At 48.8% G+C, this 13,515-nt stretch overlaps 1 protein-coding gene across 4 annotated transcripts in view; it reads left to right on the forward strand.

Moving 5' to 3' along the window:
- APTX (aprataxin) overlaps positions 1-13,515 on the forward strand; it is a 77,263-nt gene that overhangs the window by 16,122 nt on the left and 47,626 nt on the right. For 3 of the 4 annotated variants that reach the window (XM_036496709.2, XM_058672412.1, XM_012925725.2), the window contains 2 exons: positions 1,543-1,646; positions 2,378-2,659. In XM_036496709.2, coding sequence (XP_036352602.2) covers positions 1,543-1,646; positions 2,378-2,532 — 259 coding nt within the window. In that variant the 3' untranslated portion in view covers positions 2,533-2,659. Of the gene's footprint in view, positions 1-1,542; positions 1,647-2,377; positions 2,660-13,515 lie in introns of those variants that run through there. The other variant, XM_058672413.1, reaches the window with a different exon arrangement.

Genomic DNA, 13,515 nt, shown 5'->3' on the forward strand with positions numbered 1-13,515 from the left:
TCCCAGGAGAATCAGAATGAAATGCAAACTCCTAACTGGCCTAAAGGACTCTTTCTGATTTGGTTGGCTGCTGCTGGTCTCGGCTCCTTGGCTCGGACAGTTCCAGCCAGGTTACTTTCTGTTCCTTGAGTGCACTAGGTGTTGTCTTTTCAGAACCCTTGCTCTTGGCCTCCATACTCCCTCAGGCTTTCCTCCCCAAACCTGGCTGTGTTGTCTGCTTTCTCTGCCCAGGTCTCAGCCTGGGAAAGGCCTTGCCTGAGTGCAAGCTAAGGATTCAGCCTCTACTCCAGTATATGCTGTCTTGTTCCCACTTTTACTTTTTCTTAGCATGATTACCTATTTGAATTGTTCTTGTTTGTTTATTTATTATTTGTCTTCCCTCATTAGAACATAATTTCTGTAAGGACAGATGCTCTTCACATTTTGTTCAGTGCTAAATTTCCAGCGCCTTGACCCTAGAAGATATTTTTTAGCTTTAAATATTTTTAATGAAATGAATAAATTGAAATAAATAGTTGTGCTATCAGTACTTTATGTACCATACTTTTCTGTTTGTTATTTTGGTTAAATCTTAGTTTTTTTTTTTAAAGATTTATTTATTTTTATTACAAAATCAGATATACAGAGAGGAGGAGAGACAGAGAGGAAGATCTTCCGTCCGATGATTCACTCCCCAAGTGAGCCGCAACGGCCGGTGCTGCACTGATCCTATGCCGGGAACCAGGAACCTCTTCCGGGTCTCCCACATGGGTGCAGTGTCCCAAAGCATTGGGCCATCTTCAACTGCTTTGCCAGGCCACAAGCAGGGAGCTGGATGGGAAGTGGAGCTGGCGGGATTAGAACCGGCACCCATATGGGATGTCGGCACGTTCAAGGTGAGGACTTTAGCCGCTAAGCCACGCCACTGGACCCTAACTCTTAGTTTTTACATTTATTTTTTAAGTTGACACATAAAATTGTACCTATTTATGGGGTTTCATGTGGTGTTTTGATACATTTATGCATGTATTATGTTCAAAGCAGAGTAAGCATTACTTGTCTTCTCAAACATTGATCATTTCTTTGTGGTAAAGGAAATTATCATAATCCTTTGTTCTTGCTTTTCTGAATTATAAAATACATTATTGTTGCCTATGACTATAGTCACCATCCTATGCAATAGAACAAAGTTTATTTCTCTTACCTGACTGAAACTCAGTACCCACTGACCAACACATCCCACCCTCTGCTGTCCCTCCTAGCCTTGGGTAGCCATTTTCTGCTCTGAACTGCTGTGGGATCACCTGCCTTAGTTGCCACATGCGAGTGAGATGAGCTGGCATTTGCCGTTAGTGCCTGAATGACTTCATTGAAGTAACAGCCTCTAGTTCCATCCATGTTGTCCCAAGTCGTAGGATTCCATCCTTTTTAAATGGCTGAACAGTATTCTGTTGTTTATATATACTTCATTTATTCATCAGTTGGTGAACACTTAGGTTGTTTGGGTAAACCTTATAGCTCTTATTAACTTTAACGATCAGTTTGTTTTTTTCTTCCAACTAGCCATGTACACCTTCATGTGATCAGCCAGGATTTTGATTCTCCTTGCCTGAAAAATAAAAAACATTGGAATTCTTTTAATACAGAATATTTCCTGGAATCACAAGGTAACAGTGTTCTTTGCTTTTCATGTTTGTTACATTTTCTGAACTGTTCTTATATTTGATTCCATTGTGAACAACTGAAACTCGTGGACAACTTTGTGTTCTTTATAAAGACATCCCCATGGAAGGAAATTAAATTTTTTGGATTCTAGTATAATTACCACTGTGCTGCAAGCAGCTTTCTTAGGTGTCTAGATAATTTTTTTTCGGGAGTCAAAAGTATTCTGTTGTAACAACAGGGGACTTAACGTTGTCATGAGAGTTATTGGAGATCGTGGATGAGAAAGCTCTGAGCAGTAATTTGGTTTACCCTAAGTGGGACAGGAGCATGGCAGCTGCTTCCGGTTAGGAACAGTTAATTAACAGGGCAGGGGAGGCTGTGTGTGTGTAGAAGGAAGCATTGCTTGATTGTCTGCTGTGAAACTTCAGTGTTTTGGGATGTTGACAATTACAGCCACCTTTTACCAGGTGCCAGCCAGGAGTATCCACTGTGATAGCCCTTAACAGAGTAATGTGAATTGCTTAGAATGTGTCCTGCAGGAGTATATTACCTCAAAGGTAGGTTAGTCAGATTTAGAATCAAATGAAACCCATCTTTCTGGTGGGAAGTTTTGCCTCAAGCTGGCTTTTCAAGTACCTGACATGTATTAATTGGAGACACACCTTCTGTTTGTGCTGTCTCATATTGACTCTCTGGAGTAGCTGGGCTCTGAACTTTTCTTCCTCACCTACAGCTGTGATCGAGATGGTACAAGAGGCTGGCAAAGTGACTGTCCAGGATGGCGCAGCGGAGCTCTTGAAGCTGCCCCTGCGCTGTCATGAGTGCCAGCAGCTGCTGCCTTCCATCCCTCAGCTGAAGGAGCACCTTGGGAAGCACTGGGCAAAGTAACTGCAGGGACTGAGCCTCTGCTGCGAGTGTGGTCGATTGTGTGGAATGAGCTGTGGGCACCTGCTCTGGGTGGCTTGTGCATTATTCATTTCTTGGATTAAAACATGCAGTGTTTTTACAAAGCTTATTCTGGTTTTGTTTGGCTTGTTTTTTACTGAGCGTCAGACATACATCTACCCACTCCATCTTCTGATTTACTCTGCAAATATGATGGTGAAGGCTGAGCCATTTCAAAGCCAGGAGCCAGCAGCCAGGAACTCAACTGGGACTACCACGTGTGTGGCATGAGCCCAATCACTTGAACCAGCGCTGTTGCCTCCCATGGCCTGCATTAGCAGGAAGCCAGAGTCAGGAGTCACATTTGGAAATAAAACCCAGGTAAGTCTAGTGTTTGATATGGACATCTTAACTGGTATCTTTTTTTTTTTAAAGATTTATTATTATTGGAGAGCCGGATATACAGAGAGGAGGAGAGACAGAGAGGAAGATCTTCCATCCAATGTTTCACTCCCCAAGTGAGCCGCAGTGGGCCTGTGCACGCCGATCCGATGCCGGGAACCAGGAACCTCTTCCGGGTCTCCCACGCGGGTGCAGGGTCCCAAGGCTTTGGGCTGTCCTCAACTGCTTTCCCAGGTCACAAGCAGGGAGCTGGATGGGAAGTGGAGCTGCCGGGACTAGAACCGGCACCTATATGGGATGTCGGCGCGTTCAAGGTGAGGACTTTAGCCTCTAGGCCACGCCGCCGGGCCCCATCTTAACTGGTATCTTAACTGGTAGGCCAAACACCACCCATATTCACCCCTATTCTGTTCTTACATGGTCACAATGTAGGTGATTTGACATAATTCCAGGATTGGAAACCTAAATTTGTTATGAATATGTTCTGTGAGTATGTGAAGGTGGCTGGGACATGTGTGATTACTATTGCTAGGACCTGTGTGAGGTCTGATGGGGAAAAGAGCAACATATTCACCCAGAAAGGTGGTGCTATCCATGTATAAAGCTTTATTTATTTTTTTTGAAAGGCAGATTTACAGAGAGAAAGAGGTAGGGAGGTAAGGGGGGAGGACTGGAGGCAGATGGGGAGGGGTAGAGAGAGAGAGAGACCATCTACTGGTTCACTCTCCAAATGGTCACCTGACCAGAGCTGAGCCAATCCAAAGCCAGGAGCCTCTTCCGGGTCTCCCACACGGGTGCAGGGTCCCAAGGCTTTGGGCCGTCTTCGACTGCTTTCCCAGGCCACAGGCAGGGAGCTGGACAGGAAGTAGGGCTGCTGGGACATGAACCAGCGCCTGTATGGGATCCCAGCATGTTCAAGGTGAGGACTTTAGCCTCCAGGCTACTGTGCTGGGCCCTGACCCTTGTCTATTTTGTGATGTTCTTTCTTCCCTCTTCATGAGGAGGCTCAGTGTCTCCCAATCTTTCCACTCCCTTTCTGTCCAAGGTTACCTGAATGTTCCTGTCAGTTCTTCATGGTGAGCAGCGAGGCTAGATGAGAATGGAGTTTTCTGGTATCGGGTAAAAGGATTCTGGCTAGTAAGGAAAACTTAACTTCATGGTTTAGCTCTTAAGTCTTCTTGCTGGTTTGCTTGGTCAAAAAGCAAAATATTTGTGTATTTAGACATTTCTCCTAAGCAGCTGACAACTAATAAAAGGTGGTAATCACAGAATTGCAATGTGTGAGAAAGCAGTTGTTGCATGACAGGATGGTTCAGCCTTGTTTTTCTTTGAAAAGAAATTTGGATGGAACAGTTGTATGGGGTTGGTTTTTGGATAATACTAGAGCTAAGGATAAAAGGGAAAACTGTGTTGTTTTGATCAGATTGTTGGCATATTTGAAGGAGTGACTTTTCACCATTGATTCATAGAATATTTTAAGGATTATTTTATTCAAAAGACAGAGTTACAATAGAGAGAAGGGGACAGAGATCTTCTATCTGGTGGTTCACTCCCCAGATGGTCGCTACATCCAGAGCTGGGGTTAACTGAAGGCTGGAACCAGGAGCTTCCTCCCGGCCTCCCACGTGGGTGCAGGGAAGTGGGTGCAGGGGTCCAAGGAGTTAGGCCATCTGCTGCCTTCTCAGGCCACTAGCAGGGTGGTAGATCAGAAGTGGAGCAGTTAGAACTCAAACCAGTGTCCATATGGGATGCTATCGCTGCAGGTGGAGGCTTAACATGCTACACTATAGCACTGGCCCTGAAAGAACACCCTTAGTAAAGATTGTCAGTTGGGAGAGGGAAAACCTTAATCCAGAGAGTACATTCAACCTCACAAGCAGGATGCCGCAGTGAATGTGGGTAGAGTAACACTTGATGTGGTCCTGCCAGGACACAGATGCCATTTTCTAGTTGGTTCTTTGGGCCAGTTGCATGCCTGCCTGCTCTCTGTAAGATCAAGGATAATTTAGAATTCAGGGACACCTTGGCCTTTTTGTATGGGAGAGTGCCTGTCAGCAGCCCCTCCTCCCTGCAGGTGCTCGTGGGAGCAATCTGTTTAGACCAGGTTCTTAGGGGCTCTGTCTGGAGCCAATAATTATTCCCTTGAGTGGCTCTCTTTCTCTCTTTGTGACCAGAGGCTAGTCCAGTTGCTTTGTTTGGGTCCTGCGACCATAAGCTAAAATTGAAAATAATGCGATGAAAGCCATGAGACCCTCTCCCCAGAAAACTGTGTGCATGCATATGTTCTCAGGGAGCATGTGCAGCCACAAGAGTGCTTCCATAGAATCAAAGGGTCTCTATAAAGAGTCATCACAAGGCACCTAGGATGTTCAGAAGGGCCTAGGGGCAGATCCACCTGCAGGATGTTTTCCTGAGTCCTTTGGTGCATGACCATCCCAGAAGTGTACAGTTGGGCTGGTGGCTGCAATTCAGCGCTACACTTATCCAAGAAATAGTCCTGGACCTGGGATAGATTCTCAGTGCATCTGAAGGATGCAGGAATCCTGCCTGACAGACTTCTATGAGTTCTCTTAGAGGCCTGCAGTCTACTACAATAGGAAAGATGTCTAGGGGAGGCAGGTGTAGTTACCTGCCTAGGTGGATCAGCTGCATAGTGTCTGTATCCCAGGTGATCTTCCTAGGCGTCAGTGGGCCAGCAGTACACCCTGTTCTGAGGACCTAGTTTGGTGCAGCGTGCATGTCCTGCCTGCTACCTGGTGGGTGTGGCTTACACTGTTGGTCTAAGGTACTGGTTTCCTGACGTGTCAGCAGCACTGAGAGCCACTGGGCATTTAAGACAGTGCATAAGCACTTAACTTCCACATAGTTATCAATGTGATTTAGGTTTGCATATCAATGTTCCAATAAAAATAGACTATTTTATTAGAAAATATAACCAAGGAAAGACAGTATCAGGGATGTGTTATAAGTGAGATGGAATGGAGGAGGATTTGAAAGAGTGAAATGACCAGCCCTGAATTTTGGGGTCAGCCAGGCTACTCGGTGGCCAGGAAGAATAGATTTAAAAATTTTTATTTTTAATATTGTTTACATAGTTGAGAGGGATGCATGCAGATGTGGGCCTTTGATTAGGGTAGGGAGGGTCAGGCTTGGAGGAAGGTGGTGGGCAGGACATATTTCAGTCTTTTCCTCCTGTGTCTGCAGGGGAGGAAGGGGAGAGGACTGCTTCTTGCTGCCAAGCTACATCAGTGCAGGGAGATGGGGGACGGTCCCTAGATGATGCGCCAGAGACCTCAATGCGGGAAAGAATTTTGCAAGTGTATTACTTAAATGGTCTCTATAGCCCTGAGACATTGTTGGCTTCTTTGCTCCAGGGTTGAGAAAATGTTTCCAAGATCTATTCATTGGTTGAAAAGTTCACCTTATGCATCCACACACTCAGGAACATGCTGCAAAGCTTGGCCAAAATTGTCTAACCTATTCTGCGTTCCATCTTCTGACCAGCCACTCAGTATCCCCTGCTGGCCAGATGAGCTGGCTGTCATGTTTCCCGTGTGCATCTGGACATTTTGTTCACTGCGAATGTGGAGGCCCAGTCCTGATACATGCACTCCAAGGTCGGACTTTAAAATCCTGTGATTTTTTTCGCTGTGACTAGAATCTGGGTTCAGTGGTCTAGTCGGGGGGTAACCTCAGACTTATGTGCACCAGCTAGCACAGGCTCAGGTGATATCTGTTACTTACACCTACCAACACACACACCAGTGGATACAGTGTGGTCAGTTCTGCCTCAGCCCCATATCTTGCTTGAACGGATGATGCTGTGGTCCAGTTCACCACAGACCCAGTCCTCATGCATACCAGTGGGTGCTGTGGCTTAGGGTGACCCCCCAAAACCACTAGCAGGCCTGCTACTAGCCCTGTTTTTGTGCATGCCAGCCTCTACTGCAGCCTAGCTCAGCCCACATCCCATCTGACTTGTGCACACCCACAGGTGCCGCAACCTTGCTCAGCCCGACCTGCCCCAGAACCATCCCTCACGTTTGCTGATAGGTGCCTCCACCTTGTCTAGGCTAGCCTGCTGCCAACCATGGTTCTTGTGCTTATTAGCAGTAGGTAGAGCCTAGCAGGAGAGGGCCCACAGTTCCCCTTCCAGGCATCTTCCCAGCCCTGGATCTTGTGCCTGCCATGGGATACTGTGGTCCAGCCTGACATGACTCACACCCAGTACCAGCATTTGCCAGCTGGTGCTGTGACCTATCTTTGTTGGCCTACACCAGTTCTGGCTCTCATACATGCCAGCAGGTGCCGAAGCCCAGCCCAGCCTAGCCCACCACCAGCGTGGCCCATCCCCAGTCCCAGCTTTCACACTTATTAGTAGAAACAGCAGCCCAGAAAGGGAATCCCCAAAGTTCACTTACCAGGACCACTCCCAGCCCTGAGTCTTGTGTGTGCCAGTGTTTTGGCCTAGTCTGAGATGGCCATCCCCAGTCTCAGCATCATGAGTAAGTGCTACTGCTTGGTTCAGCCTAGCCCGCTCCCAGTCTCAGCTCTTGCTGATAGGTGCAGCAGCCTATCACAGCCTGACCCACCCCCAGTCCTCACATGAACTGGGGTGGGTGTTGTGAGCCATCCTGGCCTGGTCTGCACCCTGTCCTGGCTCTTAATTGTGCCAGTGATCCTGCCTAGACCACCCCAGATCCATCTCACACATATGACAAGTACTATAGCCTAGCCTGGTTTAGCCTGCTCCCTGCCTTGACTCTTGCTCACCAGTGGGGGCTGAGCCTAGCAGGAGAGTTTCCCAAGTTATCCTACCAGGCCTGCTCCTAGCAGTGGATCTTGTATGTGCTGTTGGGTGGTGCTGCCCATACTGATATAGCCAACCCTCAGTCCTGGCACTCACTGGTGGGTACCGTGACCTAGCCCAATTGGCCTGCACTCATTCTTGCTCTCGTTGATGAGTGCTACAGGATAGTCCACCTCCAGAGCTGGCTCTCATGTGAGTCGGCAGGTGCTGTGGTGTAGCCTGGCCTGTACCACACCCATTCTGGCTCTTGTGAGCACCAGAGGGTGCTTTGACCCAGCTTGGTATGGCCCTCCTGCAGTCTTAGCTCTCTCTGGTGGATGTTGCAGACCAGCTCAGCCTGGCATGACCCATACCTTGTCCTGGCTTTTGCACATGCCAGCAGGTGCTAAGGCCTGGTCCAGCCCTTTCTGTCCCCAGACCTGGCCCACACAAATGTTGAGAGTTCCCCTACCAGGCCTACTCACAGCCCTGTATCTTGTGCATGATGGAGAGGGGGGGGGTCAGCAGCCCTGCTGGGCGTGGTCTTCCCTCGGTCTTGGCCCTTGCATGTGCTAGTGGATACTGCAGCCTGGTCCCACCTGGCCTTCTAGCTCTAACTCCCATGAGTGTCAGGTGGGTTATTGTCAGGCGAGTTCTGTGGTTCAGACAATCACTGGTGGGTACTGCAGTTCCACAAAAGTGAGTCCACAAATCTACAGAATCTGCCCCCAGATCCAGTTCTCTTGTGTTCTGGGGGTGCTGTGGCCAAGCCCGATGTGGTCCACTTTCTGCTCCAACACTAACAGGTGGATACTGTGGCCTGGCCCAGCCAGGCATGCACCCCAGCCCCAGCTTTTGTGAGCTCCAGTGAGTGGTAGGTGATGCTATTGAGCCCAGCCCAGGTCTCCCATGTGGGCAGTGCCTTGGCCTGAATGTTTTCCCTCTTCTAAACTACTCCATCTTAGCTTTCTTGCTTACCTATGAGTGCATTGACCCAATCTATGAAAGACCCCAGAAGTGATTCCTTCCCTGTCAAACATACCCTCAGCTGCTTCCACTCCAGTAACATTCCAGATCCCTTCCCTGGGCAATCTGCTCCCTACTTGGGGGCCAGGGTGGCATGTTCCAGCCCAGAGTTTCCTGCCTTCCCTACTTACCTTTAAGGAAAAAAAAAAAAGAATAACTATACTGGCAGAGTGGTATAGTTAGCACAAATTTGGCATTAACTAGTCACAGAAAGTGCACCAGCTATTAGCTGCTTTTCTCCCAGTTGTGTAATACTTGCCTAGGTACAAGGCAACTTAAGCCATTGGAGAAGAATACATGTTTTTAGTACAGAAACGTGAATGATGACTTGGACCAGGAAAAGGACATGATACTGAGGTACAGAGTCCTGTGACCCATTATCCTGGATGGGATATTTGTTATCAAAAAAACTACCTTCCTATATTTAGTTAACACTGATTTATTGTTGCATTACAGTGTGTGAAGTCCTTTGAAGGTGTAGGGAATATTGGCCTGAAAAAGTTGATCCAAATCATGCAAAGCACTTTTTGATGCTGCATCATTTTATAAAAGGACTTTGTCCAAAACTGGCCCCATCATTGCAGATGAGTCTCCCACCTGCTTTATTAATGCAAAGCAGGTGGGAGACCTGAGCTGGAATTGTAGGTATCAACCACCATCTACTGACACACATGAAAGGCATGTCTGGGGGTCCTCCCTGGCAGAGCTCCACCACAGTACATCCAGTGAGTGTTGGACCAGGGGGTGGACCATGTCAGGCTGGGCCATGATACTAACCAGCATGCAAGAGAATGGGGTCTGGGAGCAGATTCTGTGGGGAATTTGTGGCTCACGGTGGGACTGCCATACCAGATTGTTTGCTCAAGAGCTGGGAGTGGTGATGGACTGAACTAGGCATGACCATGTAACTCAGCAACACTCATGAATACTGGGGTTGGGAACAAATCAGGCTGGTCCAGTCTGCAGCACCTGCAGGTATACCCAAGAATTGGGTTTCATATAAAGGCTGACACTGGGAGGTGGGGCAGACTTGTGCTGGGTAGGGAGTAACACCCCCTGGTACATGTGAGATCTGAGTCTGGGAGTAAGCCTGGTGGGGAAACTTGAGGAACTCCCCTCATGGGCCGTAGATCCCACTGGTAAACACATGAGTCAGTGCTGGGTATTGGTCAGGCTGGACAGGGCTGCTTGTTGACTGGTGTGTGGATTGGCTCTAGGGAGAATGGATCAGGCAGGGTTAGGTCAAACTGTAGCACACTGGTATATGTAGGAGCCAGGATGGGGTATGGGCCATGCCAAGCTAGGCTAAGTTATCACACCTACTGGTTTGTATTAAAGCCAGGGATGGGGACAGGTTGGGCAGGAATAGGCTGCAGCACCCACCAGTGAAATTTGGGGCTGGTGGCAAGCCAGGTCAGGCTAGGTCAGGCTGCAACATCTGATGGCAAAAGACCAAGCTAGGTGATGGGTTATGTTGGGCTGGGCATCTATGAGCATGCGCAAGATCTCTGACTGGGAGTGAGCCTGGTTGGCTAGCTAAGAGGATACCCTGGCTGGGCTGAAGTTCCCACTAGTGAGCATGAGAGCTATAACAGGGGTGGTGAACTGAGCTAGACATGACTGCAGCTTCCCTCAGCCTGGGTATGCCATATAGGGCTAGGTTCAAGCATCTGCTAGTGTTTGTAGGAGCTGGGGTGAATGTAGGACAGACTGGGCTAGATCTTGACACCCGCTGAACCACATGAGAACTGGGTCTGGGGGTTGGGCCAGGCAAGGCTAGGCTGTAGCATCCAACAATAAGAGCAAGAATGGGTGTGGGCTGGTTGGGCAAGGCTGCTGTACCTGCCAGGGTAGGAGGTGGATCAAATCAGGCTAGGGCAAGAACCCATGATGTGTGCAAAATCTTCTACTGGGATGTGACCTGAAAGAGGAGCTTGAGGAATTCCTCAGTCAGGACATGATCCCTGCAGGTGAGTGCAAGAACCAAGGCTGGGGGCAGCCCAGGCCAGGCCAGGTTATAGTACACACTGTGGGTCAGGTCTAGGGCTGGGCCATGCTTGGCTAGTTCGTAACACCCAGTGGCAGATGTGAGAACCAGAATGGGATGCAAGACAGGATGGGTTGAGTGACAACACCAGCTTGTTCATGTTAGGACTGGGGGATGGTTGGGCTGGGCTAGGCTGCAGGACCCACCAGCATGATTTGGGATTAAGGGCAGACCAGACTGAGCCAGGCTGCAGCACCTGCTGGTGAATGCCAAGGTGAGTCGAGGTATTCCAGTCTGGGCTGCAGCATCCAGTAGCACATGTAAGGCCCAGTAGGGACAGGAAGCCTGGTTGGGGGGGCAACAGGACTCCCCTGCTAGGCTACTGCTCCTGCTGTGAGTGTGAGAGCTGGTACTGAGAGCAGACCAGGCTGGGTAGGGCTACAAAACCTGCTGGCCTACATGTGAGCTGGGTTAGGAGGAGAGCCAGACTGGGCTAACCGACCATATCCACTGGTACATGTGTGAGCCAGTTAGTGTGGGCTGGTTGGGCTTTGCACAGCATTGGCTACAGGTGAGGTGACTGGGGAAGTCCTGTCAGGCTAGATTGTAGAACCACTTGGAAAGTGCAAGATCCAGGGTTGGGAGTGGGCCTACTAAGTAAACTGTGGGCACTCCTGTGATGTGCTGCAGCTCCCACTGGTGAGCATGCGAACCAGGACTGGGGGCAGATCTGGATGGACAGGCAGTGGCACTTGCTGGCATGAGTGTGGGCTGGAAAATGGGGTCAGTTGGGCTGATGTAGGCTCCAAGCCCAATGATGTGTAAGAGAGCTGAATGGGATATGGAACTGACTGGGGGTGGGCCTGGTGGAGGTTAATGGGGGGTCACTTCAACTAGGCTGCAGTTTCCGCTGGTGTACATGAGGACTGAGTGTGTATGGTAGGGTTAGGCTGGGCCAGGCATCCACTGATTTGCATATGAGGTGGGGCTGGTGACAACTGACCATGTGACTGCAACCACCAGTGTTTGTGTGGGTGATGGATTGAGCCAGACCCCACACTAGCTGGCATACACAGGAGTCACATTGGGGGTCACTTCTGGTGAGGTTTCTTTGGGGACCCCCCCAACTGGACCACTGGATTCAGAACTCTAATCACAGGAAAAGTCACAGGATCTGTGGTCTGATCGTGGAGTACATATTCCAGAACTGAATCTCCTTGGTTGTTGAAGCCTGTGCAATGGACAGCATGCCAAGATGCACGTGGAGGACGCCACAGCTCACTGAGGCCTGCGGAGGACTAGTGCCATGGAGGGCAGAGCAGATTGGACAGCTCTCCAGGCTAAGCCTTGGCAGCAAGTATCTGGGCAAGTGGAGACTGTAATGTGGACTGTGTCAGCTAGTGGACCTTGGAAGGATTTCCTCAACCTTTGGGCAATAAATCAACAGCATCTTGGAACTATTTCCTCAACCTTTGGGCAATAAATCAACAGCATCTTGGAACTATCAAAACCATTTAAACAGTACCCCCAGAACAGGCTCCACATCAGGGACCCTGGGATGACATCAGGTGGCCATCTCCCATTCCTGGGTACTAATGTGGTGGGGCTGCTGGGAGCGGCCCTCTCCCCTTCTCTCCCCTTTCCCCAGATACAGGAAGAAAAAAAGAAATTGGAGGCAGATGTCTTATCCACTTTCCTCCGTTCTTCGACTCCCCACAATAACTGGTGGGCCACATGGACATGCATCCTTCTTAACTATGTAAACATCATCAAAAATTAAATTTATTATTAAAAAAGAAGAAAGAGTAATTGCTCAGTCCTACTTGTCTCTTGCTTCGCAGTATTTTCTTCATTCAAAGGTAGAGTAGGAAAAAAATTAGGTTTGAGGTTCAGCTCTGCTACATGTTAGCTGTGTGAACTTGGGGAAGTCATTTCACTTATGTGGCCTGAATGTTTTCATCTGGGAAATGCAGTGAAAATCTGTACTCCTGCCCTCAAGGCTGGCTGATTGAGTGCCCCTCCAGTCGTGTCCCACCAATCATGCCCCCACCAACCTGTACTCCATTTATCTTTGAAGCCACACTGAACCTCTCTGGGAACAACCTAGTCTGGTCTCTTGTATCTAAAACCACGACCTTAAACTGGATCATGCTTAAGAACCTCCTTGCATAGAAGATTCAAGTCTTTAGGCTTCAGCTGCTTGTCTGGTGTTTCTTTGTCCTAAAGGTTTTCTTTTTTTTTTTTTTTTTCTAACACCGAATTTGGCAGATGGACTTTCTAAGGCATACAAGAGTCTGCAGCCATGTCTCATGCTCTGAAGTATCTTCATCTGCCCTTATATTCCTTTTGTTTCTTGGTTCCATTTTCCCATGTTGGCTCTTTCAGAAGGGTATCAGAAGAATCCCCATGTGTCTCAGAGAGCAACCCTTTCTCCCCAACCATCTGACCAAAGCACGAAATTCTATACTTGGGCCAACCCTTGTCTGTGTTTGCATCAATGTTTCTCTTGGGAAGATGGAATACTCCGGCCATTTCAAGCGATGAGACCATGAAGATGTGGATGTGGAGGACCTTGGGGCTGAGGACATCATCAGAACTACACAGAGCAGAGAGGAGCAGTTTGCAGAACAACTGCCTCCTGTGGCGCACATCATCCTGAGCTGCCGACGGCACCCTCCGTCCCTTGTAGGTCATGGGGTCTAACACTGAAAAGAAGACAAATAATGCTGTACTTCTGGCACCTGCAGGGTTCAAGTTGACACAGGCCACATCCCTGCTCCTC

The sequence above is a fragment of the Ochotona princeps genome, chromosome 14, assembly GCF_030435755.1.
Source record: "Ochotona princeps isolate mOchPri1 chromosome 14, mOchPri1.hap1, whole genome shotgun sequence".
Lineage (NCBI taxonomy): Eukaryota > Metazoa > Chordata > Mammalia > Lagomorpha > Ochotonidae > Ochotona > Ochotona princeps.